At 42.7% G+C, this 27,352-nt stretch overlaps 1 protein-coding gene across 1 annotated transcript; it reads right to left on the bottom strand.

Annotated features, from left to right (window-relative positions):
* On the bottom strand, positions 1 to 27,273 carry g6pc3 (glucose-6-phosphatase catalytic subunit 3). Its single transcript, XM_061931691.1, has 6 exons — positions 26,836 to 27,273; positions 4,861 to 4,967; positions 4,706 to 4,796; positions 4,523 to 4,641; positions 4,263 to 4,404; positions 1 to 422 (listed from the first exon to the last, which is right to left on the bottom strand). The coding sequence occupies exons 1-6, from the start codon at positions 27,054 to 27,056 to the stop codon at positions 83 to 85; spliced, it is 1,020 nt and encodes a 339-aa protein (XP_061787675.1). The 5' UTR covers positions 27,057 to 27,273; the 3' UTR covers positions 1 to 82.
* Between the last annotated feature and the right edge of the window lie 79 nt (positions 27,274 to 27,352).

The following is a 27,352-nucleotide window of genomic DNA, read 5'->3' as shown; positions in this document are numbered from 1 at the left end:
TTCTGAAAACATTTTCCGACATTTCAACGACCCTCTGGAGGTAGACATTCTGTTTCAAGTAGAAGCCCCGGACCCCGCTGGACTAGTCTCTCTTCCTGCGCGTCACAAGGTGCACCAGACCCGGCACCAGCGCCATCACGATCTGAGGCACCAGGGCGAACTTGACGAAGACCAGCGAGTAGAAGAGCGCCGGCGGTCGCCCGGGCGTGGGCAGGCGGTGGACCAGGTACAAGCCCGCCGAGGACAGGGCCAGGGACAAGGCCCGCCAGGTCCGGGGCAGAGACCAGCCGCCGGGCTTCCAGTACTCGGCCAGGCCCAGGCCCAGGAGGGTCCCGCAGTCCCGGGTCAGAGACGTGAAGGAGGACATGTCGGGGCGGACCCAGTCGGCACGCTGGCACCACTTGTGAGCCAAACTTAAAGACCTGTGGGGGTGTGGGGGAGTTGTCTTGATTGGCAAACACCACCAGAGGGTGCTGTTTCTCCCTCCAAGACACGAAGTACCACTTCCCTTACCAACTTATGTAGGCCTCCGTTTCTGTGCAGCCTGAAATCTCAATTTTATTAAGGTAAAAAGTATGAAATTGGCGAAAATATTAGCAGAGTAAAGTTAGCATTTTAATGTTACCATGTAAACAGCGATCATATTGCTAGGATGGCACAAAGTAACGAAATGCATGATTATTAGGTTAAAAAGTATGAAATTAGCGAAAATATTAGCATAAAATATTAGCAGAGTAAAGTTAGCATGTTAATGTTAGCATGTAAACTAGTAAACAGCGAGCATATTTCTAGGATGGCACCAAGTTTCTAAGATGGCGCTAAGTAACGAAATCCAATTTTATTAAGGTAAAAAGTATGAAATTAGCAAAAATATTAGCATAAAATATTAGCAGAGTGAAGTTAGCATTTTAATGTTACCATGTAAACAGCGATCATATTGCTAGGATGGCACAAAGTAACAAAATGCATGATTATTAGGTTAAAAAGTATGAAATTAGCTCAAATATTAGCATAAAATATTAGCAGAGTAAAGTTAGCATGTTAATGTTAGCATGTAAACTAATAAACAGCGAGCATATTTTTAGGATGGCACCAAGTTTCTAAGATGGCGCTAAGTAACGAAATCCAATTTTATTAAGGTAAAAAGTATGAAATTAGCAAAAATATTTGCGGAAAAAATTAGCAGAGTAAAGTTAGCATGTTAATGTTACCATGTAAACAGCGATCATATTGCTAGGATGGCACAAAGTAACAAAATGCATGATTATTAGGTTAAAAAGTATGAAATTACCTCAAATTTTAACATAAAATATTAGCAGAGTAAAGTTAGCATGTTAATGTTAGCATGTAAACTAGTAAACAGCGAGCATATTTCTAGGATGGCACCAAGTTTCTAAGATGGCGCTAAGTAACGAAATCCAATTTTATTAAGGTAAAAAGTATGAAATTAGCAAAAATATTTGCATAAAATATTAGCAGAGTAAAGTTAGCATTTTAATGTTACCATGTAAACAGCGATCATATTGCTAGGATGGCACAAAGTAACAAAATGCATGATTATTAGGTTAAAAAGTATGAAATTAGCTCAAATTTTAGCATAAAATATTAGCAAAGTAAAGTTAGCATGTTAATGTTAGCATGTAAACTAGTAAACAGCGAGCATATTTCTAGGATGGCACCAAGTTTCTAAGATGGCGCTAAGTAACCAAATCCAATTTTATAAAGGTAAAAAGTATGAAATTAGCAAAAATATTTGCATAAAATATTAGCAGAGTAAAGTTAGCATTTTAATGTTACCATGTAAACAGCGATCATATTGCTAGGATGGCACAAAGTAACAAAATGCATGATTATTAGGTTAAAAAGTATGAAATTAGCTCAAATATTAGCATAAATTATTAGCAGAGTAAAGTTAGCATGTTAATGTTAGCATGTAAACTAGTAAACAGCGAGCATATTTCTAGGATGGCACCAAGTTTCTAAGATGGCGCTAAGTAACCAAATCTAATTTTATTAAGGTAAAAAGTATGAAATTAGCAAAAATATTAGCATAAAATATTAGCAGAGTGAAGTTAGCATTTTAATGTTACCATGTAAACAGCGATCATATTGCTAGGATGGCACAAAGTAACAAAATGCATGATTATTAGGTTAAAAAGTATGAAATTAGCTCAAATATTAGCATAAAATATTAGCAGAGTAAAGTTAGCATGTTAATGTTAGCATGTAAACTAATAAACAGCGAGCATATTTTTAGGATGGCACCAAGTTTCTAAGATGGCGCTAAGTAACGAAATCCAATTTTATTAAGGTAAAAAGTATGAAATTAGCAAAAATATTTGCGGAAAAAATTAGCAGAGTAAAGTTAGCATGTTAATGTTACCATGTAAACAGCGATCATATTGCTAGGATGGCACAAAGTAACAAAATGCATGATTATTAGGTTAAAAAGTATGAAATTACCTCAAATTTTAACATAAAATATTAGCAGAGTAAAGTTAGCATGTTAATGTTAGCATTACTTATTACTTAGCGCCATCTTAGAAATTTGGTGCCATCCAAGAAATATGCTCGCTGTTTACTAGTTTACATGCTAACATTAACATGCTAACTTTACTCTGCTAATATTTTATGCTAATATTTGAGCTAATTTCATACTTTTTAACCTAATAATCATGTATTTTATTACTTTGTGCCATCCTAGCAATATGATCGCTGTTTACACGGTAACATTAACATGCTAACTTTACTCTACTAATATTTTATGCTAGTATTTTCGCCAATTTCATACTTTTTACCTTAATAAAATTGGATTTCGTTACTTAGCGCCATCTTAGAAACTTGGTGCCATCCTAGAAATATGCTCGCTGTTTACTAGTTTACATGCTAACATTAACATGCTAACTTTACTCTGCTAATATTTTATGCTTATATGTTCGCTAATTTCATACTTTTTAACCTAATAATCATGTATTTTGTTACTTTGTGCCATCCTAGAAATATGATGGCTGTTTACATGATAACATTAACATGCTAACTTTATTCTGCTAGCATTTTATGCTAAAATTTTTGCTAAGTTCATACTTTTTCACTTAATAAAATTGGATTTCATTACTTAGCGCCATCTTAGAAATTTGGTGCCATCCAAGAAATATGCTCGCTGTTTACTAGTTTACATGCTAACATTAACATGCTAACTTTACTCTGCTAATATTTCATGCTAATATTTTCGCTAATTTCATACTTTTTAACCTAATAATCATGTATTTTGTTACTTTGTGCCATCCTAGAAATATGATCGCTGTTTACATGGTAACATTAACATGCTAACTTTACTCTGCTAATATTTTATGCTAATATTTTCGCCAATTTCATACTTTTTACCTTAATAAAATTGGATTTCGTTACTTAGCGCCATTTTAGAAACTTGGTGCCATCCTAGAAATATGCTCGCTGTTTACTAGTTTACATGCTAACATTAACATGCTAACTTTACTCTGCTAATATTTTATGCTAATATTTTCGCTAATTTCATTCTTTTTAACCTAATAATCATGTATTTTGTTACTTTGTGCCATCCTAGCAATATGATCGCTGTTTACATGGTAACATTAACATGCTAACTTTACTCTGTTAACATTTTATGCTAAAATTTTCGCTAAGTTCATACTTTTTCACTTAATAAAATTGGATATCATTACTTAGCGCCATCTTAGAAACTTGGTGCCATCCTAGAAATATGCTCGCTGTTTACTAGTTTACATGCTAACATTAACATGCTAACTTTACTTTGCTAATATTTTATGTTAAAATTTGAGCTAATTTCATACTTTTTAACCTAATAATCATGCATTTTGTTACTTTGTGCCATCCTAGCAATATGATGGCTGTTTACATGGTAACATTAAAATGCTAACTTTACTCTGCTAATATTTTATGCTAATTTCATACTTTTTAACCTAATAACCATGGATTTTGTTACTTTGTGCCATCCTAGAAATATGATCGCTGTTTACATGGTAACATTAACATGCTAACTTTACTCTGCTAATATTTTATGCTAATATTTTCGCTAATTTCATAGTTTTTACCTTAGTAAAATTGAATTTGGTTTTACTTAGCGCCATCTTAGAAACTTGGTACCATCCTAGAAATATGCTCGCTGTTTACTAGTTTACATGCTAACGTTAGAATGCTAATTTTACTCTGCTAATATTTTATGCTAATATTTTTGCTAATTTCAGGTCAGGTCTGCTACTCACCAGGAGAGGTCGACCCCCAGCTGCTGCAGACCAAGGTACAGCATCAGGGCGCCGCCCATCAAAGCGGCGCTGAGGCTGAAGAAGAAAAAGAGGCGGCGGCCTTTTGGCACCCTGCGGTTCAGAAGGATCCCGACCAGAAGACCTCGGGGGGGCAAACATTAGAGACCGTTAAGCTTTATTTGAACTTGCTTGAGGAAGTGTTTGACTTTCTTCTAGATCAATAGGGTGTCGTGCAAAGAGCCCCCGGGGGTGGGCTTTACCTGTGAGGGCCCCAGAGAGCACCTGGTGCGGGAAGTGGGCCAGAAGGAAGACTCTGGAAAGGCAGACGGCGAGCAGGAAGGCGGCATAGAGCAGGTAAGGAGCCGAGGTCAGGGGCCAGCTGCAACACAAAGAGGAGACTCGAGGCTCGGACTGGTTAGTTCCAAGGTGTCAGACAGCGCCACCTGTGGGTACGGCGGGACAGGAAGGAGGCCAGCGAGGACGCCACCACCCACCCCACTGCCGCCGTCGCCATGGCGTGCCCCGAGGGACTTCCTGGAACGAAACAACATCAACATTTAAGAAAGGAGAGGCGAGTGGAGTTTGACCAACTTCTCACCTGCTCCATTTTCACAGGTGGCAGAGAACTGCTGGACCTGGGGCTGCTTGGCCAGGAAGACTCGGGACTCACCGATCCACCAATATGGCCTTTCTCCGAACATCACCCTGCAAACAACCATTGTGGTATCCATGACGACGCTGTCCTGCTTCATAGTGTGCACATACTGTATGTACGGGAGGATAGGAGAGACCAGGGGGGGACCAAAGTGCTCCATTTTCAAAGGCCCGCCTCACTTTTTAAGAAAACTATTCAAAAACAAACATGACAAAGTGCAATAAAAGAGCAAAGAGGTGAAATGTAACAAGAGGAGGGTGAGACAGAGGAATTGCAGAGAGTAACGGACAAGCTGTTGGTTTTGGCGAGAATGGTTTTTGTACCGACAAGTAAGATTTCGGTTTTAATACTATTGAGTTGAAGGAAATTGGATGAGAACCACTGCTTGAGTTGACTGAGGCCGTCTGTAAGGGAGGAAGGAGGAAGAGAGGCAGTTGGTTTGGTGGAGATGTAGAGCTGGGTGTCATCCGCATAACAGTGAAAATGTATTTTAAATTTACGGAAAATATTGCCCAGGGGAAGAATGTAAATGATAAAAAGCAGGGGACCAAGAACAGAGCCCTGGGGGACACCAGAGGAAACGGGAGACGGAGGGGATTTGAATAAACGGAGTTGAACAAACTGAGTGCGGTCGGAGAGATATGATCTAAACCAGTGTTGCTTGTGATGCCAATACTGTGCAATCTATGCAGGAGGACAGTGTGTGAAATGGTGTCAAAGTCTGCAGTGAGATCTAAGAGGATTAGGATAGAGAGAAGACCAGAATCAGCTGCCAGGAGGAGATCCTTTGTCATTTTTACTAGTGCTGTTTCAGTGCTATGCAGTGGGGCGGACACCAGACTGGAATTGTTCATATAGGTCAGGTGTGCTCACACTTTTTCTGCAGGCGAGCTACTTTTCAATTGATCAAGTCGTGGTGATCTACCTCATTCATATATATCATTTATATTTACTTATATATGAAACATATGTTTTTGTTAAGAAGTTAAAAGTGTTTAATGATAATACAAGCATGATTAACACATATAGTTAATATTGTTAATAAATTAAAGGTGTTTAATGAAAATAAAGGTATGTTTAATACATATAGTTAATATTGTTAACAAGTTAAAGGTGTTTAAAGATAATACAAGCATGATTAACACATATAGTTAATATTGTTAACAAGTTAAAGGTGTTTAATGATAATACAAGCATGATTAACACATATAGTTAATATTGTTAATAAATTAAAGGTGTTTAATGAAAATAAAGGTATGTTTAATACATATAGTTAATATTGACAAGTTAAAGGTGTTTAATGATAATACAAGCATGTTTAACACATATAGTTAATATTGTTAACAAGTTAAAGGTGTTTAAAGATAATACAAGCATGTTTAACACATATAGTTAATATTGTTAATAAGTTAAAGGTGTTTAAAGATAATACAAGCATGTTTAACACTTATAGTTAATGGTAATAAGTTAAAGGTGTTTAAAGATAATACAAGCATGTTTAACACATATAGTTAATATTGTTAATAAGTTAAAGGTGTTTAAAGATAATACAAGCATGTTTAACACATATAGTTAATATTGTTAATAAGTTAAAGGTGTTTAATGATAATACAATCATGTTTAACGCATATAGCTTCCTTTCTTTCATGAAGACAAGAATATAAGTTGGTGTATTACCTGATTCTGATGACTTGCATTGATAGGAATCAGACAGTGGTGCTGATAATGTCCGCATTTTCGAATGGAGGAGAAAAAAAGTCCTCCTTTCTGTCCAATACCACATGAAAGTGGTTGGTTTTGGGCATCTTATTTATCCAGCTTCCGTACTCCTTTGTATACACTTTACAAGAAATACATTGTTGGCAAACTCCGTAGTTTGCTAGCTTGTGCACGCCAGCTTTCTGAGACTCTTATTTTGGTAGCGCAGGCAGGATGAAGCAGCACTTTTATTGTGCAACTGTGCAGTCGGTCTTTGGCGTTTTGACGACAGGTACGGCGCCAGAGTCTGTTGAAATAAAGTGTTTCTCGCCTTCCAGTCGGTCATTTTAATGAGCTGGCAGCAGCCAGCGTCATCTCAGAAGACCCTCGGGTGCCGCGAATGTCAATCAAGTGACGAAAGTGACGTCATAGTGAAAATTTATGATCGCTCATTTTTAGGACTATTTTTTTAATGCCTGGCTGGTGATCGACTGACACACCCTCCGAGATCGACCGGTAGCTCGCGATCGACGTAATGAGCACCCCTGATATAGGTTATTTAAGTGTAGGTGGGAGTGAAGTTGGGAGGAGACAGTTTTTTCAAGGATTTTTGAGATGAATGGCAGATTCGAAATTGGACGAAGATTATTCAAATTATTTGGATCTGAGCCTGGTTTTTTTCAAAATTGGTGTTATGGCTGCTGTTTTGAAAGCAGAGGGAACAATTCCAGTAGTGAGAGAAGAATGGATGATGTTGGTGATGAGGTGGATCAGTGAGGCGAGGCAGACTTTCACCAAAGCAGTAGGGAGGGGATCTAAAAGACAGGTGGATGGCTTGGATCCACGGATAAGTGCAGTGATGTCCAACTGAGAAGGCAGTGAAACACTAGAAAATGAATGGATGAGGGAGGCAGGGGGGGGGGGGGGGGTGAACTGGGGTTGAGGAGAAGAAGAAGGAAGTTGTTGGTGAATCTGGGTGATTTTGGAAATAAAAACTTGCATAAGGGAACGAACAATCAATCAATCAATCAATCAATCTTTATTTATATAGCCCTAAATCACAAGTGTCTCAAAGGGCTGCACAAGCCACAACGACATCCTCGGTACAAAGCCCACATACGGGCAAGGAAAAACTCACCCCAGTGGGACGTCGATGTGAATGACTATGAGAAACCTTGGAGAGGACCGCATATGTGGGTAACCCCCCCCCTCTAGGGGAGACCGAAAGCAATGGATGTCGAGTGGGTCTGACATAATAGTGTGAGAGTCCAGTCCATAGTGGATCCAACATAATAGTAAGAGTCCAGTCCATAGTGGGGCCAGCAGGACACCATCCCGAGCGGAGATGGGTCAGCAGCGTAGAGATGTTCCCAGCCGATGCACAGGCGAGCGGTCCACCCCGGGTCCCGACTCTGGACAGCCAGCACTTCATCCATGGCCACCGGACCTGTGACCCCCCCCCCCTCAAGGAAAAGGGGAGCAGAGGAGAAAAGAAAAGAAACGGCAGATCAACTGGTCTAACAGGGGGGCTATTTAAAGGCTAGAGTATACAAATGAGTTTTAAGATGGGACTTAAATGCTTCTACTGAGGTAGCATCTCTAATTGTTACCGGGAGGGCATTCCATAGTACTGGAGCCCGAATAGAAAACGCTCTATAGCCCGCAGACTTTTTTTGGGCTCTGGGAATCACTAATAAGCCGGAGTTCTTTGAACGCAGATTTCTTGCCGGGACATATGGTACAATGCAATCGACAAGATAGGACGGAGCTAGACCGTGTAGTATTTTATACGTAAGTAGTAAAACCTTAAAGTCACTTCTTAAGTGCACAGGAAGCCAGTGCAGGTGAGCCAGTATAGGTATATATATATATATGTATATATGTATATAAAGGTATATACAATATAGGCGTAATATGATCAAACTTTCTTGTTCTTGTCAAAAGTCTAGCAGCCGCATTTTGTACCAACTGTAATTTTTTAATGCTAGACATAGGGAGACCCCAAAATAATACGTTACAGTAGTCGAGACGAGACGTAACGAACGCATGAATAATGATCTCAGCGTCGCTAGTGGATAAAATAGAACGAATTTTAGCGATATTACGGAGATGAAAGAAGGCCGTTTTAGTAACACTCTTAATGTGTGACTCAAAGGAGAGAGTTGGGTGGAAGATAATACCCAGATTCTTTACTGAGTCGCTTTGTGTAATTGTTTGGTTGTCAAATGTTAAGGTGGTATTATCAAATAAATGTCGGTGTTTAGCAGGACCGATAATCAGCATTTCCGTTTTCTTGGCGTTGAGTTGCAAGAAGTTAGCGGACATCCATTGTTTAATTTCATTAAGACACGCCTCCAGCTGACTACAATCCGGCGTGTTGGTCAGCTTTAGGGGCATGTAGAGTTGGCTGTCATCAGCATAGCAATGAAAGCTAACACCGTATTTGCGTATGATGTCGCCTAGCGGCAGCATGTAAATACTAAAGAGTGCAGGGCCAAGAACCGAACCCTGAGGAACTCCGCACGTTACCTTAACATAGTCCGAGGTCACATTATTATGGGAGACGCATTGCATCCTGTCAGTAAGATAAGAGTTAAACCACGACAAAGCTAAGTCTGACATACCAATACGTGTTTTGATACGCTCTAATAAAATATTATGATCGACGGTATCGAAAGCAGCGCTAAGATCAAGAAGCAGCAACATAGAAGTTGAGGCCATATGAGAGGGAAGTGAGTGCGGAGGATTTGAAATGTTGCCAAGAATAGAAAAAAGTGTCTTGGAGTTGCCTTCATTAGAACTGATGAAAGTTGTGTAGTAGGATGAGTTGGTGTTGTTTAGGCAGTCTTTGTAGTGTTGAAGGTGTTGGATGTACATGTCCGTGTGTACAGTGAGACCAGTTCTTTTGTAAAGACGTCCAAGTTGGCGTCTCTTTGTTTGTAACTTGCGGAGTGTGGGAGTAAACCAGGGTGCAGAGTTGGTGAAAGAGACGCTTCGCATTGTATCTCGTGTGCACGAGATATGTATCATGTGAGCACGAGATACATATCTAAAAAAACTATAAATAAATAAAAAGTGTGCAACATTTTTATAATGGGGGCTCAAAATAACATTCTGCTTAGGGCCCATGGTTCAATTATGTTGAATTTGTTATTTTTACACTGAAAAAAAATAATCCTTGAACAACTTGGATGGATATATATATCTATATATCTATATGTATGTGTGGGGAAAAAAATCACAAGACTACTTCATCTCTACAGGCCTGTTTCATGAGGGGGTTCCCTCAATCATCAGGAGATTTTAATGGGAGCATTCACATACCATGGTTTATATAGGGCACAGAGTGGGTGGGTACAGGCTGGCCTAGGGGTGTGGTGATTGGCTCATGTGTTACCTAGGAGGTGTTTCCGTCTGTGGCGGCATGCTGATACAATTTCGCTGCGCTTGTTGAGGGATGACAGGTCTGGACGGTACATAATAAACAGTTTCTCTTTCAAGCATAGGTTGCATCTTTTATTACCACTATTGTAAGGTGTGCTGGATGCAAGAATTTGCCATGTTATTGAATATTCAACATTATTGTCTTTGAGGTCCCAAATGTGTTTGCTGAGTTCTGTGGTATTCCGCAGGTTTTTGTTCCTGAAAGAAGCCTTGTGATTGTTCCATCTGGTTTTAAACTCTCCCTCGGTTAATCCTACATATGTGTCGGATGTGTTAATGTCTTTGCGTGTTACCTTAGATTGGTAGACAACTGATGTTTATAAGCACCCCCCGTTGAGAGGGCAATCAGGTTTCTTGCGACAGTTGCAGCCTTTGTTGGTTTTGGGGTCGCTCTGTCTGGGGGCCGACGGCTCATTTGCAATTGTTTTGTTGTGGTTTGAGATAATTTGTCGTATATTGTTCATGCAGCTGTAGCTCAATTTAATGTTGTTCTTGTTGAATACTTTTCTTAGGGTGTTGCCTTTGGGAAAGTATTTGTCAATCAGAGTGAGGAATTTGTGGCCAATGTTAGTTGAGACGTTTTTGCTGTATGGGGGGTTGTACCAGATGATGTTGTTTCCTTTTCTGTTCTTTTTTGGTTGGTTTCCTGGCGTGGGTTCATAGGTGATCTATACATATCTATATATATATATATATATATATATATAAAACAAAAAATATGATAAATAATATTAATCTAGTTACTATAGTAAACAAAAATTACCAAAAATATGTGATAATAAAAAAATATAGGAAAACTCTAGTAAACTAACAAAAATGACAACAATTATATTGAGTGTGAATGTTGTCTGTCTATCTGTGTTGGCCCTGCGATGAGGCGGTGACTTGTCCAGGGTGTACCCCGCCTTCCGTCTGATTGTAGCTGAGATAGGCTCCAGCATCCCCTCCCCCCTCCCCCGTGACCCCGAAAGGGACAAGCGGTAGAAAATAGATGGATAACAAAAAAGTGTGAATATTTTTGGTTATGGAGGGCTCAAATTTGGGCCCCAGTTTACACGCTTATGTTTTAATTTTGTTAAATTTGTTACTCTGCACTAAATTCTTTTATTACTGAACAATTTATTTTCCGTGAATTCCCTTTAGGAAAAAATAAAATACAATTAAAATAGTTTCGCATGAATAAAAAAGTGGGAACTTTTTTTTAAAGTTTTTTTTTTTTTTTAATGATCAAATACATATATCAGAATCAGAATCAGAATCAGCTTTATTGTCATTACGCAAGGTAACGAGATTGAGGCCATTCCATACAGTGCGATGTGTGCATGCTAGAAAAACAATGTGCAAATATATAAAAATTTAAAAAAATGTAGAAGTGCAATGAATATGGTGTGAAATGAATATATACATGAAAAAACAAAACAAAAACAGGGTGGTTGGTGGAATGGGTTATTGCACCGAAGAGAAGGCAGTTATGAGGGACAATGGGGCAGTCCGTTCAGGATGGTTATGGCCCTGGGGAAGAAGCTGTTCTTTAGCCTGTTTGTTTTGGTTTTAATGCACCTGTAGCGCTTCCCAGAGCCGACCTGAAGAGAGCCAGGGTGGGTGCTGTCTTTGATGATGGCACTGGCTCTGTTGAGGCAGCGGGAGGTGTAGATGTCCGTCAGAGAGGGGAGAGGGCGGCCGATGATCTTCTGAGCCGTCTTGACCACTCTTTGCAGCCTCTCCCTGTCTGCTGCAGTGCAGCTGCCGTACCATACCGTAATACAGTAGGTCAGCAGGCTCTCGATGGACGAGCGGTAGAAGGTCAGCAGCAGGTCAGGCTTCAGGTTGTACTTCCCGAGGACTCTAAGGAAGTGTAGCCGCTGCTGAGCCTTCTTGATGATTGATGTGGTGTTGACTGTCCAGGAGAAGTCATTAGAGATGTGGACTCCAAGGTACCTGAAGGTGTGGACCCTCTCTACACGCTCGCCGTTGATGTAGAGGGGGGCAGGGTCGGTGCTGCTCCTCCTGAAGTCGACGATGATCAACTCAGAGTAACAAATAGCTGAATGACATGTGCGTGTTGCACATCAAACGTGCAATAACAGGCTCGGGCTGTTTTCTCGTTTTTGGCTCGGGCTGGTACAATACACGCACACACACCCAATCTTTAACAGGTCTGACTTGGTAGGATATGTACAGCAAGTAGTGGGCATAGAGAGAAAGATCAGAAAGCATAAGAACAAGAATAAGTATCTACATTTGATTATTTACAGTTGATTATTTACAATCCGGGGAGGTGGGATGTGGAAGGGTGTTAGTTTAGGGTTGAAGTTGCCTGGAGGTGTTGTTTTAGTGCGGTTTTGAAGGAGGATAGAGATGCCCTTTCTTTTACACCTGTTGGGAGTGCATTCCATACTGATGTGGCATAGAAGGAGAATGAGTTAAGACCTTTGTTGGATCGGAATCTGGGTTTAACGTGGTTAGTGGAGCTCCCACTGGTGTTGTGGTTTGACATGTACTTTTGTATCAAGGAGGTGTAGTGGATTTTATAGACTAGGCTCAGTGCAAGTTGTTTTACTCTGTCCTCCACCCTGAGCCAGCCCACTTTGGAGAAGTGGGTAGGAGTGAGGTGTGGTCTGGGGTGGAGGTCTAGAAGTAATCTGACTAGCTTGTTCTGGGATGTTTGGAGTCTAGATTTGAGGGTTTTGGAGGTGCTAGGGTACCAGGAGGTGCATGCGTAATCGAAAAAGCCATCCTGCAAGATTTGCAAATATTGCCAAATTTGATCGAACCCAGGACCTTCTTATTGTGAGGCACACGCACTAACCTCTGTTCCACTGTGCCGGTCGTCGTCATCATTTCTACCAAATTACAACAAGATCTTTGTGGTGCCAAGTTCGTAACGTTTCGTGTTTTGTAGCGAAATCCAGTGTTGGGACTAATGCGTTACTGTAACGCCGTTAGTTTCGGCGGTAACTAGTAATCTAACGCGTTATTTTTTTATATTCAGTAACTCAGTTACCGTTACTACATGATGCGTTACTGCGTTATTTTACGTTATTTTTTATGTAGTATCGGCTAGAAACAGAAGATCTGAGTGTGTTTTATTGGAGCGCTGCGGTGTCGTCCTTCTGTGTCACAAGGAAAAGAAGAGGCGTGCAGAGAAGAGGCGTGCTTTGTGTGGGTGGGGGAGGGGGGGGGGGCTCCCAGACCGTAGTTGAGGGGCGCAGGAGAGACGTTCCTCCAGGGCCTGTGTACTTCGGGGCTAACAACCTTCACTTTACCCGGAAGTGGGTCTTTACAGCTCAGGGTGAATGACGAGGCCGGCGGTTTGTTGCAACTTTGTGACTTTAAATTAAAGGAGGATAGAGATGCCCTTTCTTTTAAACCTGTTGGGAGTGCATTCCATATTGATGTGGCATATAAAGAGAATGAGTTAAGACCTTGGTTAGATCGGAATCTGGGTTTAACGTGGTTAGTGGAGCTCCCCCTGGTGTTCTGGTTATGGTGGTCATTTACGTTAAGGAAGTAGTTTGACATGTACTTCGGTATCAGGGAGGTGTAGCGGATTTTATAGACCAGGCTCAGTGCAAGTTGTTTTACTCTGTCCTCCACCCTGAGCCAGCCCACTTTGGAGAAGTGGGTAGGAGTGAGGTGGGATCTGGGGTGGAGGTCTAGAAGTAATCTGACTGGCTTGTCCTGGGATGTTTGGAGTCTAGATTTAAGGGTTTTGGAGGTACTAGGGTACCAGGAGGTGCATTCGTACTGGAAAAAGGGTTGAATGAGAGTTCCCGCTAGAACAGTGGTTCTTAACCTGGGTTCGATGGAACCCTCAGGATTCGGTGAGTCGGCAGAGGTCAAAACACACCCGACTCATCGTGTAAATACAAACTTCTCCCTATCGGCGTATTACGGATACGACAACAGCAGAAGTCAGACTGATTTGCAGGTGTGTAATTTGTTGTGAGTTTATGCACTGTGTTGGTTTTGTTGTTTGAACAAGGTGATGTTCATGCACGCTTCATTTTGTGCACCAGTAATAAAACATGTTAACACTTTAGTCCATCCATCCATTCATCCATCTTCTTCCGCTTATCCGAAGTCGGGTCGCGGGGGCAGCAGCTTAAGCAGGGAAGCCCAGACTTCCCTCTCCCCAGCCACTTCGTCCAGCTCCTCCCGGGGGATCCCGAGGCGTTCCCAGGCCAGCCGGGAGAGATAGTCTTCCCAGCGTGTCCTGGGTCTTCCCCGTAGCCTCCTACCGGTCGGACGTGCCCGAAACACTTTCCTAGGGAGGCGTTCGGGTGGCATCCTGACCAGATGCCCGAACCACCTCATCTGGCTCCTCTCCATGTGGAGGAGCAGCGGCTTTACTTTGAGCTCCCCCCGAATGACAGAGCTTCTCACCCTATCTCTAAGGGAGAGCCCCACCACTCGACGGAGGAAACTCATTTCGGCCGCTTGTACCTGTGATCTTGTCCTTTCGGTCATGACCCAAAGCTCATGACCATAGGTGAGGATGGGAACGTAGATCGACCGGTAAATCGAGAGCTTTGCCTTCCGGCTCAGCTCCTTCTTCACCACAACGGATCGTTACAGCGTCCGCATTACTGAAGACGCCGCACCGATCCGCCTGTCGATCTCACGATCCACTCTTCCCCCACTCGTGAACAAGACTCCGAGGTACTTGAACTCCTCCACTTGGGGCAAGATCTCCTCCCCAACCCGGAGATGGCGCTCCACCCTTTTCCGGGAGAGAACCATGGACTCGGACTTGGAGGTGCTGATTCCCATCCCAGTCGCTTCACACTCGGCTGCGAACCGATCCAGTGAGAGCTGAAGATCTTGGCCGGAGGAAGCCATCAGGACCACATCATCTGCAAATAGCAGAGACCTAATCCTGCAGCCACCAAACCAGATCCCCTCAACGCCTTGACTGCGCCTAGAAATTCTGTCCATAAAGGTTATGAACAGAATCGGTGACAAAGGGCAGCCTTGGCGGAGTCCAACCCTCACTGGAAACGTGTCCGACTTACTGCCGGCAATGCGGACCAAGCTCTGACACTGATTATACAGGGAGCGAACTGCCACAATAAGACAGTCCGTTACCCCATACTCTCTGAGCACTCCCCACAGGACTTCCCGGGGTACACGGTCGAATGCCTTCTCCAAGTCCACAAAGCACATGTAGACTGGTTGGGCAAACTCCCATGCACCCTCAAGGACCCTGCCCAGAGTATAGAGCTGGTCCACAGTTCCACGACCAGGACGAAAACCACACTGTTCCTCCTGAATCCGAGGTTCGACTATCCGGCGTAGCCTCCTCTCCAGTACACCTGAATAGACCTTACCGGGAAGGCTGAGGAGTGTGATCCCACGATAGTTGGAACACACTCTCCGGTTCCCCTTCTTAAAGAGAGGAACCACCACCCCGGTCTGCCAATCCAGAGGTACCGCCCCCGATGTCCACGCGATGTTGCAGAGTCTTGTCAACCAAGACATCCCCACAACATCCAGAGCCTTAAGGAACTCCGGGCGGATCTCATCCACCCTCGGGGCCTTGCCACCGAGGAGCTTTTTAACTACCTCGGCAACCTCAGCCCCAGAAATAGGAGAGCCCACCACAGATTCCCCAGGCTCTGCTTCCTCATAGGAAGACTTGCTGGTAGGGTTAACACTTTAGTATGGGTAACATATTCACCATTAATTATTTGCTTATTAACATGCAAATTAGTAACATATTGGCTCTTAACTAGTCATTATTAAGTACTTATTAATGCCTTATTCGGCATGGCCTTATTATAACCCTAACCCTGGCCCTAACCCGTCACATTATTTATTGACTGTATCTAAAAAATATTAAAATATATTTTTATTTAAATGAAGATATGAAATAATCCTAAATAAAATACAATGACTTGGTTTATATTATTGTATATACTAGGGCAGGGGTCACCAACGCGGTGCCCGCGGGCACCAGGTAGCCCGTAAGGACCAGATCAGTCGCCCGCTGGCCTGTTCTAAAAATAGCTCAAAGAGCAGCACTTACCAGTGAGCTGCCTCTATTTTTTTAATTGTATTTATTTACTAGCAAGCTGGTCTCGCTTTGCTCCACATTTTTAATTCTAAAAGAGACAAAACTCAAATAGAATTTGAAAATCCAAGAAAATATTTTAAAGACTTGGTCTTCACTTGGAATAAGCGGTAGGAAATGGATGGATGGATGGGTCTTCACTTGTTTAAATACATTCATTTATTTTTTACTTTGCTTCTTATTACTTTTAGAAATACAATTTTAGAGAAAAAATACAACCTTAAAAATGATTTTAGGATATTTAAACAAATTTACCTTTTTACCTTTTAAAATCCTTCCTCTTCTTTCCTGACAATTTAAATCAATGTTCAAGTAATTTTTTTTTAATTTTTTATTGTAAAGAATAATAAATATTTTAGCTTCTGGTTTTTCGACGAAGAATATTTGTGAAATATTTCTTCAAACTTACTATGATTAAAATTCAAAAAAAATATTCTGGCAAATCTAGAAAATCTGTAGAATCAAATTTAAATCTTATTTCAAAGTATTTTGAATTTCTTTTAAAATTGTTGTTCTGGAAAATCTAGAAGAAATACTGATTTGTCTTTGTTAGAAATATAGCTTGGTCCAATTTGTTAAATATTCTAACAAAGTGCAGATTGGATTTTAACCAATTTAAAACATGTCATCAAAATTTTAAAATGTATCTTAATCAGGAAAAATGACTAATGATGTTCCATAAATTCTTTTTTTAATTTTTTCAAAAAGATTCAAATTAGCTCGTTTTTCTCTTCTTTTTGTCGGTTGAATTTTGAATTTTAAAGAGTCGAAATTGAAGATAAACTATGTTTCAAAATTTTTTTTTTTTTTTTTTTTCGTGTTTTCTCCTCTTTTAAACCGTTCAATTAAGTGTTTTTTCATCATTTATTCTCTACAAAAAACCTTCCGTAAAAGGAAAAAAAAATGTACGACGGAATGACAGACAGAAATACCCATTTTTTTATATATATATACATTTATTTATTTAGCTATTCTTGTTTAAATCACACTTATGTGTAACTTACAAATGACAATATATTTATTTATTTAAGTGTGTATCAAACTGGTAGCCCTTCGCATTAATCAGTACCCAAGAAGTAGTTTTTGGTTTCAAAAAGGTTGGTGACCCCTGTACTAGGGCATCAAATCAGTGTCAGTTGAGTCGGTCCATAGGTTGCCTGTAGGGATTTTTAATGTCCAGCAGATGTCAGTATTTAGTGACACAGTATCGACACAGTATCAATACAGTTTTGCAATGTGTCGAAACGCTTCATGACGCCTCATCAACCCATCACTACTAACAAGAAAACACGAAACAAAAGAGCTAGGAGAAAGCAAACTACAAATAGCTAACAGGAACAGCTTACCGCTACGACGACAGGTACAAGGACAAGTAGTAGCACGACAGGTAGTAGCTGTAACGATATCGACAGGTAGGAATGACAATAATCCAACAGTGACTGGCGGGCAGGGCAGGTGTAAATAGCTGGCTGATTGACACCAGGTGTGGCCAGGTGCCAATCAGCCACACCTGAGGGGACAGCACTCAGAAAGACAAACAGGAAACTGTACCAAAATAAGAGTGCTGACAGGAAATAAAACAAACACAGAGGAAAAACTATCTAACAAACCGGACGGCTTCGAAGCAATTCTGGACCACCATCCGCCGCCTCAGGAAGGGGAAGCAGTGCACTATCAACACCGTGTATGGCGAGGATGGTGCTCTGCTGACCTCGACTGCGGATGTTGTGGATCGGTGGAGGGAATACTTCGAAGACCTCCTCAATCCCACCAACACGTCTTCCTATGAGGAAACAGTGCCTGGGGAGTCTGTGGTGGGCTCTCCTATTTCTGGGGCTGAGGTTGCTGAGGTAGTGAAAAAGCTCCTCGGTGGCAAGGCCCCGGGGGTAGATGAGATCCGCCCGGAGTTCCTTAAGGCTCTGGATACTGTGGGGCTGTCTTGGTTGACAAGACTTTGCAGCATCGCGTGGACATCGGGGGCGGTGCCACTGGATTGGCAGACCGGGGTGGTGGTTCCTCTCTTTAAGAAGGGGAACCGGAGGGTGTGTTCTAACTATCGTGGGATCACACTCCTCAGCCTTCCCGGTAAGGTCTATTCAGGTGTACTGGAGAGGAGGCTACGCCGGATAGTCGAACCTCGGATTCAGGAGGAACAGTGTGGTTTTCGTCCTGGTCGTGGAACTGTGGACCAGCTCTATACTCTCGGCAGGGTCCTTGAGGGTGCATGGGAGTTTGCCCAACCAGTCTACGTGTGTTTTGTGGACTTGGAGAAGGCATTTGACCGTGTCCCTCGGGAAGTCCTGTGGGGAGTGCTCAGAGAGTACGGGGTATCGGACTGTCTGATTGTGGCAGTCCGTTCCCTGTATGATCAGTGCCAGAGCTTGGTCCGCATTGCCGGCAGTAAGTCGGACACGTTGCCAGTGAGGGTTGGACTCCGCCAAGGCTGCCCTTTGTCACCGATTCTGTTCATAACTTTTATGGACAGAATTTCTAGGCGCAGTCAAGGCGTTGAGGGGATCCGGTTTGGTGGCTGCAGGATTAGGTCTCTGCTTTTTGCAGATGATGTGGTCCTGATGGCTTCATCTGGCCAGGATCTTCAGCTCTCACTGGATCGGTTCGCAGCTGAGTGTGAAGCGACTGGGATGAGAATCAGCACCTCCAAGTCCGAGTCCATGGTTCTCGCCCGGAAAAGGGTGGAGTGCCATCTCCGGGTTGGGGAGGAGATCTTGCCCCAAGTGGAGGAGTTCAAGTACCTCAGAGTCTTGTTCACAAGTGAGGGAAGAGTGGATCGTGAGATCGACAGGCGGATCGGTGTGGCGTCTTCAGTAATGCGGACGCTGTATCGATCCGTTGTGGTGAAGAAGGAGCTGAGCCGGAAGGCAAAGCTCTCAATTTACCGGTCGATCTACGTTCCCATCCTCACCTATGGTCATGAGCTTTGGGTTATGACCGAAAGGACAAGATCACGGGTACAAGCGGCCGAAATGAGTTTCCTCCGCCGGGTGGCGGGGCTCTCCCTTAGAGACAGGGTGAGAAGCTCTGCCATCCGGGAGGAGCTCAAAGTAAAGCCGCTGCTCCTCCACATCGAGAGGAGCCAGATGAGGTGGTTCGGGCATCTGGTCAGGATGCCACCCGAACGCCTCCCTAGGGAGGTGTTTCGGGCACGTCCGACCGGTAGGAGGCCACGGGGAAGACCCAGGACACGTTGGGAAGACTATGTCTCCCGGCTGGCCTGGGAACGCCTCGGGGTCCCACAGGAAGAGCTGGACGAAGTGGCTGGGGAGAGGGAAGTCTGGGCTTCCCTGCTTAGGCTGCTGCCCCCACGACCCGACCTCGGATAAGCGTAAGAAGATGGATGGATGGATGGATGGAGGAAAAACTAAAACTTTACCAAACTGTCAGGGACAAGCCTGACAAAGTCTTTGCTACTTAGAATATGTTCCCCTAGTGTCCAAAAAACTCTAAATTAAGTCTTTTTTACTTAGAATATGTTCCCCATACTAAAGTGTTACCAAAAACATATAACTTTGTCTTGAATTTGAAAAAAAAAAAAACATTTTATTTTTCACTAAAGGGTTTGGTGAATGCGCATATGAAACTGCTGGGGTTCGGTACCTCCAACAAGGTAAAGAACCACTGCGCTAGAATCTTCATGGTGCTTTTGTTGACCAGAGAGGAGATTCTGTAGGGAAATCTCGTTCGTTGGTTGACCTTTTTGATTACCTTGGTTGCCATTTTATCACAGGAAAGATTAGCCTCTAGAATGGAACCTCGGTAGGTGACCTCATCTTTCCTGGTGATAACAATGTCACCCACTTTTATAGTGAAGTCACTGACTTTCTTAAGGTTGATGTGGGACCCAAATAGGATGGATTCTGTTTTACCCAAGTGTATGGATAATAGGGCTGTGAATCTTTGGGTGTCCCATGATTCGATTCAATATTGATTCTTGGGGTCACGATTATATTCAAAATCAAAAAAAATTTTTCAATTCAACAAGATTCTCGATTCAAAAACTATTTTTTCCCGATTCAAAAGGATTCTCTATTCTTTCAATACATAGGATTTCAGCAGGATCTACCCCAGTCTGTTGACATGCAAGCCATACTTGCCAACCCTCCCGGATTTTCCGGGAGACTCCCGAAATTCAGCGCCTCTCCCGAAAACCTCCCGGGACAAATTTTCTCCCGAAAATCTCCCGAAATTCTGGCGGAGCTGGAGGCCACGCCCCCCTCCAGGTTTATTGTTAGGCATTTTCATCGACGTCCTCCCAGCGCGGCAACGACACACAACAACAGCAGTCACGTTTTGTCTACCGTAAAGCAGCTCGTCTGCCGTAAACAGCAATGTTGTGACACACTTAAACAGGACAATACTGCCATCTAGTGTACATGCATATGTGACAATAACATATACGGCTTTTAGAGAGTGCAGTGCACAACTGCGCACACAACAAGGAGACGAAGCGGAATGCATCATCGGAGAGGGTGTTCAGCATGGTTAGAAAAATAGTGACAGAGAATAGAACAAGGATGGACAATTCAACCCTTAACTCAATAATGAGTAGATGAGTGTTATGTGTGTGTATATGTGTAAATAAATGAACACTGAAAATCAAGTATTTCTTATATATATATATATATATATATATATATATATATATATATATATATATATATATATATATATATATATATATATATATATATATATATATATATATATATATATATGATAAAATAAATATATATATATATATATATATATATATATATAGCTAGAATTCACTGAACGTCAAGTATTTCTTATATATATATATATATATATGAAATACTTGACTTCACCAAGTCAAGTATTTCTTATATATATATACATATATATATATATATATATATATGTATATATATATATATATATATATATATATATATATATATATATATATATATATATATAAATTGTCGGAGGCAGATATTTACATATATCCGAATTTAAGTTGTACTTCTTCCATTTCTTTGTCATATTTGAAAACAGCTCGTGTTTTCCACTTCTTCTCTTGATGCTCTGTCAGCAAGCAAACTGTGTGTGTTAACCTTGAGTTCTTTGGAATGTATTATGGCTAGGGAGACGTTGTGCTTGTGTTATGGCTAGGGAGGGGGAAGGAAAGAGAGGTTTTTGGCGTTGGGAAGACAGACCATTTTGGGAGGCGCGATAGAAGGTTCTAGGGTTAGACTGGTCTCAATCAAAATGTATATTGGCAAAGCTTTGAGAATATACAACAAAATACCTATTCTGTCTCTGGTGGTTTTTCAACTCAGCTTTAAAGTGTCGGAAAGAACTTGGGAGCGAATTGTGACTTGAATTCCCTGGGAGGAACAACTGGTCCAAAACGCAACAATATATATATATATATATATATATATATATATATATATATATATATATATATATATATATATATATATATATATATATATATATATATATATATATATATATATATATATATATATATATATGTGTGTGTGTGAAATACTTGACTTGGTGAATTCTAGCTGTAAATATGCTCCTCCCCTCTAAACCACGCTTTCCCAACCACGCCCCCCTCCACCCCCCACCTCCCGAAATCGGAGGTCTCAAGGTTGGCAAGTATGCATGCAAGCAGAGTAGTAGATTTTTGTAAAAAAGCTTTTATAATTGTAAAGGTTAATGTTTTATCAACTGATTGCAATAATGTAAATTGTTTTAACTATTAAATGAACCAAAAAATATGACTTATTTTATCTTTGTGAAAATATTGGACACAGTGTCCAGCTTATGAGATGCCATGCAAGTGTGTTCTTTTTTTTATTTTTTTTATAAATGTCTAATGAAAATGTCAATGAGGGATTTTTAATCACTGCTATGTTGAAATTGTAACTAATATTGATATTGTTGTTGATAATATTCATTTTTTTTTCACTACTTTTGGTTTGTTCTGTGTGGTGTTTGTGCCTCCTCTCAATTGCTCTGTTTATTGCAGTTCTGAGTGTTGCTGAATTGGATTGCATTGCTATGGTATTGCTGTGTATTATTTTGTTGGATTGATTAATTAAAAAAAAAAAAAAAATTATAATAAAAAAAAATAAATCGATAACGTGAGAATCGCGATTCGAATTCGAATCGATTTTTCCCCACACACTAGAGATGCGCGGATAGGCAATTATTTCATCCGCAACCGCATCAGAAAGTCGTCAACCATCCGCCATCCACCCGATGAAACATTTGATCAGAAGCGCACCCGCCCGCACCCGCCCGTTGTTATATATCTAATATAGACGATGCAAGGCATTAGTGAGGTTATAAAGCTTTTGCCTGTTAAAGAAAGGAGACTGATCCAATGCAGCACAGACATTCGCGTGCCACGCTGTCACGACCCAGACGCACACCAGTGCGCAATCATATGGGAGCTGCGCTGAGCGCAACTCCAAGCGCGTCTCGCTGCCGGCGACGGCCGGGTATGGGCCCGACGCTCCAGCGCCATCCATTTTCAGGGCTAGTTGATTTGTTACAGACTCCTTAGCGGGTTCCGACTTCCATGGCCACTGTCCTGCTGTCTATATCAACCAGGGTGAGCCCCACCCCTTTCGTGAGCGCACTGCGCGCGGAGTGACCCCTGTTACGCGCCCCCGGCAACAGGGGTGGCGGGCAGGTAAGCTGCGCGGGCGGAGCGCGCGGAGTGACCCCTGTTACGAGCCCCCGGCCACGGGGGTGGCGGGCAGGTAAGCTGCTTACCTGCTGCGCGTGACGCCGGCCGCGGCGAAGGCAGACGAGGCGGGGTGTCGGTGCGGTGAACGCGGTGGTGACCCTGGACGTGCGTCGGGCCCTTCTCGCGGATCGCCTCAGCTACGGCTCCCGGTGGGGCCCTCTCGGGGGAAGGGGCCTCGGTCCCTTCTCCGCTCCGTAAAAGTGTCCATCTCTTTTCTTTTTTTTTCTTCTGTTGTGACATATGCTGCAGGTGCCTGCTCGTTTTTCGTATGTGGGTAACAACATTTAACTATGTATATATATTTACCAATTGGTTTAACTGCCACCCACCTGAATCTATTTAAAATCTAATTTTTTTTTTTATTTCAACCGCCCGACCCGACCCGCGGATAAAATCTAATTTTTTTTTATTTCATCCGCCCGATCCGCGGATAATCCGCGGACTCCGCGGTTGTGCCCGCAAACCGCGCAAAGTGTGTGTTGTTTTGTTGGATTGATTAATTTAAAAAAATAAAATTAAAAAAATTAAAAAATATATAATGTAAAAAAAAAAAATAGATTTTTTAAAAATGAGAATCGATTCGGAATCGCACACCGTGAGAATCGCGATTCGAATTCGAATCGCGATTCGAATTCGAATTGATTTCTCCCCACACACCTAATGGATAAGCTTGTTGTCAGCAGCAAAATGTATACTTTTGACTTATATTTTACATTTTGATGACGTCATACACAAGGTATGGACAAGTAACGAACGTATACAAGTGTTCAGGGCCGGCCCGTGGCATAGGCCGTATAGGCAAATGCTAAGGGCGCCGTCCATCAGGGGGCGCCACGCCAGTGCCACAAATGTTGGAGAAAAAAAAAAAAAAGTTGGTACTATTATTGCTAAATACAAAAAATAATCCCACGTTAATTAAAATGCAAAGTAAAGCCTATATAATATAAATATTATTTGTTACAACATTACCCCCCCCCCCCCCCCCCCCCGCACGGTGCCCCCCTCCCTTCCCGTATCATGACTCTTTTTGGACGTCACCACATCAAAAAATCAACACAGGATGTCAAAACGGCCAAAACTGTCAGGTGCCCAGGGAAGAAAAAAGAGAAAAGAAGAGGAGGAGAAACGAGAAAAAGACAGAGGTAGCAGGTAGGTAACGTTAGCCTACATGAAATTATTTGTCTGTTACAGAATGTGATAGTAACCTGGCTTTTTAGCATTAAGCTAATGTTACATGATTCGGCAATTGCTAATCAATAAATAGCTAGTTCTGTTTTAACGTTGGGTTAATATTGTGGAGGGGGCTAAATTGTTATGGAAAATAATAATGTAACGTTAGGTAATTACAGTACTCCCACCTTACATTCCTCAGGGACATTTGTATTAGATCTTTTAAGCAGGTGTTTTTTGTTTACATTGTTATTGCCTTCTGGCTAGCTAATGTTTGCCCTGCAGGTAATAGTCACTTTTCCACCCCTTTATATATTAGGTATAGTTGTAAGCCTAGTTGTTAAAGTGCACATCATTAATGTTAATTAAGCAATATGTATGTAAAAAATATTGTATTTCATATATTCATTTTTTATTTTTTGCATTCATTTATTTATTCATATTTTTTTTTATCTTGTTAACTATTCTGATTGTTAATTTGCTTTCTTTAAGTAAAAAAAAAGGTCAAAGACAAAGCTATTCGGTTTCTTGTGAGTATATACACTTCACTGCCGATGTGGGGGGGCGCCACCTAAAATCTTGCCTAGGGCGCCAGATTGGTTAGGGCCGGGCCTGCATGCAAGTGTGACACTATTGTTCTTTTTTTTTTATAAATGTGTAATGATAATGTCAATGATGGATTTTTAATCACTGCTATGTTGAAATTGTAACTAATATTGATATTGTTGTTGATAATATTAATTTTTTTTTCACTACTTTTGGTTTGTTCTATGTCGTGTTTGTGTCTCCTCTCAATTGCTCTGTTTATTGCACTTCTGAGTGTTGCTGAATTGGATTGCATTGTTATGGTATTGCTGTGTATTAGAGATGCGCGGATAGGCAATTATTTCATCCGCAACCGCATCAGAAAGTCGTCAACCATCCGCCATACCTAACCATACCCCTAACCCTAACCCTAACCCTAACCCTAACCCCAAACCTAACCCTAACCCTAACCCACCCGATCTAACATTTGATTAGAACCGCACCCGCCCGTTGTTATATATCTAATATAGACGATGCAAGGCATTAGTGAGGTTATAAAGCTTTTGCCTGTTAAAGAAAGGAGACTGATCCAATGCAGCACAGACATTCGCGTGCCACGCTGACACGACCCAGACGCACACCAGTGCGCAATCATATGGGAGCCGCGCTGAGCGCACCTCCAAGCGCATCTCGCTGCCGGCGACGGCCGGGTATGGGCCCGACGCTCCAGCGCCATCCATTTTCAGGGCTAGTTGATTTGTTACAGACTCCTTAGCGGGTTCCGACTTCCATGGCCACCGTCCTGCTGTCTATATCAACCAGGGTGAGCCCCACCCCTTTCGTGAGCGCACTGCGCGCGGAGTGACCCCTGTTACGAGCCCCCGGCCACGGGGGTGGCGGGCAGGTAAGCTGCTTACCTGCTGCGCGTGATGCCGGCCGCGGCGAAGGCGGACGAGGCGGGGTGTCGGTGCGGTGAACGCGGTGGTGACCCTGGACGTGCGTCGGGCCCTTCTCGCGGATCGCCTCAGCTACGGCTCCCGGTGGGGCCCTCTCGGGGGAAGGGGCCTCGGTCCCGGACCCCGGCGAGGCGTCCCTTCTCCGCTCCGTAAAAGTGTCCATCTCTTTTTTTTTTTTTTCTTCTGTTGTGGCATATGCAGCAGGTGCCTGCTCGTTTTTCGTATGTGGGTAACAACATTTAACTATGTATATATATTTCCCAATTGGTTTAACTGGGATGAGAATCAGCACCTCCAAGTCCGAGTCCATGGTTCTCGCCCGGAAAAGGGTGGAGTGCCATCTCCGGGTTGGGGAGGAGATCTTGCCCCAAGTGGAGGAGTTCAAGTACCTCGGAGTCTTGTTCACGAGTGAGGGAAGAGTGAATCGTGAGATCGACAGGCGGATCGGTGCGGCGTCTTCAGTAATGCGGACGCTGTATCGGTCCGTTGTGGTGAAGAAGGAGCTGAGCCGGAAGGCAAAGCTCTCAATTTACCGGTCGATCTACGTTCCCATCCTTACCTATGGTCATGAGCTTTGGGTCATGACCGAAAGGACAAGATCACGGGTACAAGCGGCCGAAATGAGTTTCCTCCGCCGGGTGGCGGGGCTCTCCCTTAGAGATAGGGTGAGAAGCTCTGCCATCCGGGGGGAGCTCAAAGTAAAGCCGCTGCTCCTCCACATCGAGAGGAGCCAGATGAGGTGGTTCGGGCATCTGGTCAGGATGCCACCCGAACGCCTCCCTAGGGAGGTGTTTAGGGCACGTCCGACCGGTAGGAGGCCACGGGGAAGACCCAGGACACGTTGGGAAGACTATGTCTCCCGGCTGGCCTGGGAACGCCTTGGGGTCCCACAGGAAGAGCTGGACGAAGTGGCTGGGGAGAGGGAAGTCTGGGCTTCCCTGCTTAGGCTGCTGCCCCCGCGACCCGACCTCGGATAAGCGGAAGAAGATGGATGGATGGATGGATGATTAATTAAAAAAAAAAAAAAAAATAAATTATAATAAAAAAAAATCAAAAAAAAATCGATTTTTTAAAAATGAGAATCGATTCTGAATCGCACAACGTGAGAATCGTGATTCGAATTCGAATCGATTTTTCCCCACACACCTAATGGATTCCGTTTTACCCAAGTGTATGGATAAGCTTGTTGTCAGCAGCAAAAGGTATACTGTACTTTTGACTTATATTTTACATTTTTTAACAAAATATGACGTCATACACAAGGTATGGACAAGTAACGAACGTATAAAAGTGTTCAAACTCACCATTTGAGCGTCAGGTTGAGCCAGTCCGCCAGGGCGCCGACCCACAGCACCGCGACGCCGGTTCGCCGGCTGAAGAAGTCGGCGAGGGGGAAGAGCAGCAGGAAGGCCGCCTTGGGGTTCCCGGCGTGGGTGGCGAACAACCAAAGGCCCTCCAAGCTTCCCGTTTCCCGCTGGAGACTCTCCGCCATCCATATTCCGGCCGTGTGGATGCGCTCCATCATCCCTGTGTGTGTGTGTGTGTGTGTGTGTGTGTGTGTGTGTGTGTGTGTGTAAAGACTCAATCCGGATGCACTCCCGCGCTACGTCCACCAGAGGGCGCTCGTCAAATGGCCGACAACTGCAACGTCACGGCCCCGCCATGATGTAACGTAATGTAACGTGTTCATTACAAAGAATTTTGTGGCAGAAATGTAACGGAATGACGAAACAGAGCGTTTTTTTTTTGAGAAATCATCACTGGGGAGGACGTCGACACCCCCCCCCCCACCCCAGTACGTCATTACGTCATCACGTCGCG

The sequence above is a fragment of the Nerophis lumbriciformis genome, linkage group LG39 (assembly GCF_033978685.3).
Source record: "Nerophis lumbriciformis linkage group LG39, RoL_Nlum_v2.1, whole genome shotgun sequence".
Lineage (NCBI taxonomy): Eukaryota > Metazoa > Chordata > Actinopteri > Syngnathiformes > Syngnathidae > Nerophis > Nerophis lumbriciformis.
Note: the sequence above shows the minus strand (reverse complement) of the source record. Positions and strands in the feature narration are given on the sequence as shown.

Coding starts and splice junctions, on each gene's coding strand:
- g6pc3 (XM_061931691.1), bottom strand. CDS start 27,056: ATGATGGAGCGCATCCACACGGCCGGAATATGGATGGCGGAGAGTCTC. Junction 4,405..4,522: donor GCTCTCTGGGGCCCTCACAG/GTAAAGCCCACC, acceptor TGCCCCCCCGAG/GTCTTCTGGTCGGGATCCTT. Junction 423..4,262: donor CTGGGGGTCGACCTCTCCTG/GTGAGTAGCAGA, acceptor ACACCCCCACAG/GTCTTTAAGTTTGGCTCACA.